Consider the following 1960-nt stretch of genomic DNA (forward strand, 5'->3'; position numbering starts at 1 on the left):
CGCGAATCATCACAGCGGTAGCTGAGGTATTCCGACGATTGAAATGTCGGTTTCCGCGGTCCGATACAGAGGAAAAGAAGCCTGGAGACTCCCCGCTGCCTACGTTGCCTCGGAGCTCCCGAAAGCAGCGCCCATCACCAACGGCTCCGAAGCCACCTTCCTCCTAGGCCTACTTATAACTTACACATTTGATCGCAGCACAGACACTGACATCACAATAGAATTTCTTTGATGATATTCAGCTGTTATATTTCTTTCCAGAATCATCTCTTGAGAAGGACTGGAGGACGGTTTGACCTGTCTAGGAAGTAAATAACTTAAAATGCCCATTATAATCATCATTTCAATTGAAATCAAAGCAAAGCAATTCTAGATTTCACCTGCCAGGGACGTATGAGCTGTGGCTCATATCAGCCCTTTCACATTGGATTAAAGAGTACATCCAAAATTTTGATCACTTTATTATCCTCAGGTGTTACTTATTTGTAAGATATATTTGAATAATTATATAGTCCATTATAAATTAGGGTCTTTAACATCAGAACAATGAGATTTGTAATGACATTCTCTTTTTATTTTTTATAGTTCATGCTCAACAACCAGAGGACTTGCAAATGGCAGCTGCAAATCAAACAGTGAGCACAGACTTCTTTCTTGTGGGGTTTTCAGATGTCCCTCATCCCCAAGGTCTTCTCTATGGTGTTTTTGTTTCAATTTATCTGATGATTTTAGCAGGAAATCTCATTGTCATGACAGTTGTTTACTCCAACCTACGTCTGCACACTCCCATGTACTTCTTTCTTTCCAACCTTTCTTTTGTGGACATTGTCTCTTCCTCTGTTGTCTTTCCTAAAATGCTGGCTGGCTTCTTTCTAGAACATATCCGTATTACCTTCGAGGCCTGCATGCTGCAGTTATACCTTTTTATTCTTCTCCTTGCAGTAGAAATTGTTCTCCTGTCCATCATGGCTTATGATCGCTATGTTGCTATCTGCAATCCACTGCATTACACCACCACCATCAACAAGAAAGCATGTCTCAAGTTTGCCGCTGCAGCTTGGATGATTGGTTTTCTTGACCCCATAGTTCACTCTGTACTCATTTCAAATGTATCCTTTTGTCGGACTCAGGAAATCAACCACTTCTTTTGTGACCTCACGGCCGTGCTGAAGCTTTCTTGCACCAGCACCAGCATTGTGGAGATAATGAGTTTTACTCTGGGTGTTATAGTACCAATTTTCTCAATTATTTTATTAACCACATCTTATATGAAAATAATCTCAGCTATCCTGAAAATGAAGTCTACAGCAGGGAGATACAAAGCCTTCTCCACGTGTGCCTCACATCTCACTGTGGTGGTCTTGTACTACGGATCCCTCCTGTTCGTCTACCTGCGCCCAGCCTCATCCTACTCCGCGGGTCAGAGCAAAGTCATCTCTTTCTTGTATCTAGCTCTGAGTCTGATGTGCAATCCTATTGTGTACACCTTAAAAAACCAAGAGTTTAAAAATGCCCTGAAAAGAAGGAAAGAAAATAATGCTCAACTGAGCAAATTCAAAAACTGTGAATGAGCGTTAAGTGAGGAAGTTAAGCATGCCAATGAATTTCACATTGAGGTTTACGTTCCAATTTACACATTTGAAAGATAACATTTTTCATGGCCAACCACAAGGTCATTACTACGCTGCAAATCAATGCTGCACAAATTAAACTTTAGTGGCTTGTATAAGAAATATTAAAACAATAAATGCCTTGAAATTGTTTATGGCACCCTATTTAATTATTACATTTCATTATCTTTACATTATTTGGATTGTTTAAAGAGTTTACCTCAGTTAAAACAAAACCATTGCAATTATAAAGAAGCAGTAAAAATACCTAAGATGTAGATGTTTCGAAATACTATGTTTAATAAAATAAACAACTCTGTTTTCACAACGGATTAACTCACTGAACAGCA

The 1960-nt window shown here is 39.2% G+C and overlaps 1 protein-coding gene across 1 annotated transcript; it reads left to right on the forward strand.

Moving 5' to 3' along the window:
* The first annotated feature begins 614 nt into the window (after positions 1-614).
* On the forward strand, positions 615-1571 carry LOC146813221 (olfactory receptor 5V1-like). The gene has a single exon (XM_085615315.1). The coding sequence runs from the start codon at positions 615-617 to the stop codon at positions 1569-1571; it is 957 nt and encodes a 318-aa protein (XP_085471441.1).
* The last annotated feature ends 389 nt before the right edge of the window (positions 1572-1960 follow it).

Source organism: Triturus cristatus, chromosome 7, assembly GCF_964204655.1.
Source record: "Triturus cristatus chromosome 7, aTriCri1.1, whole genome shotgun sequence".
In the NCBI taxonomy this organism is placed as follows: domain Eukaryota; kingdom Metazoa; phylum Chordata; class Amphibia; order Caudata; family Salamandridae; genus Triturus; species Triturus cristatus.

Coding starts and splice junctions, on each gene's coding strand:
- LOC146813221 (XM_085615315.1), top strand. CDS start 615: ATGGCAGCTGCAAATCAAACAGTGAGCACAGACTTCTTTCTTGTGGGG.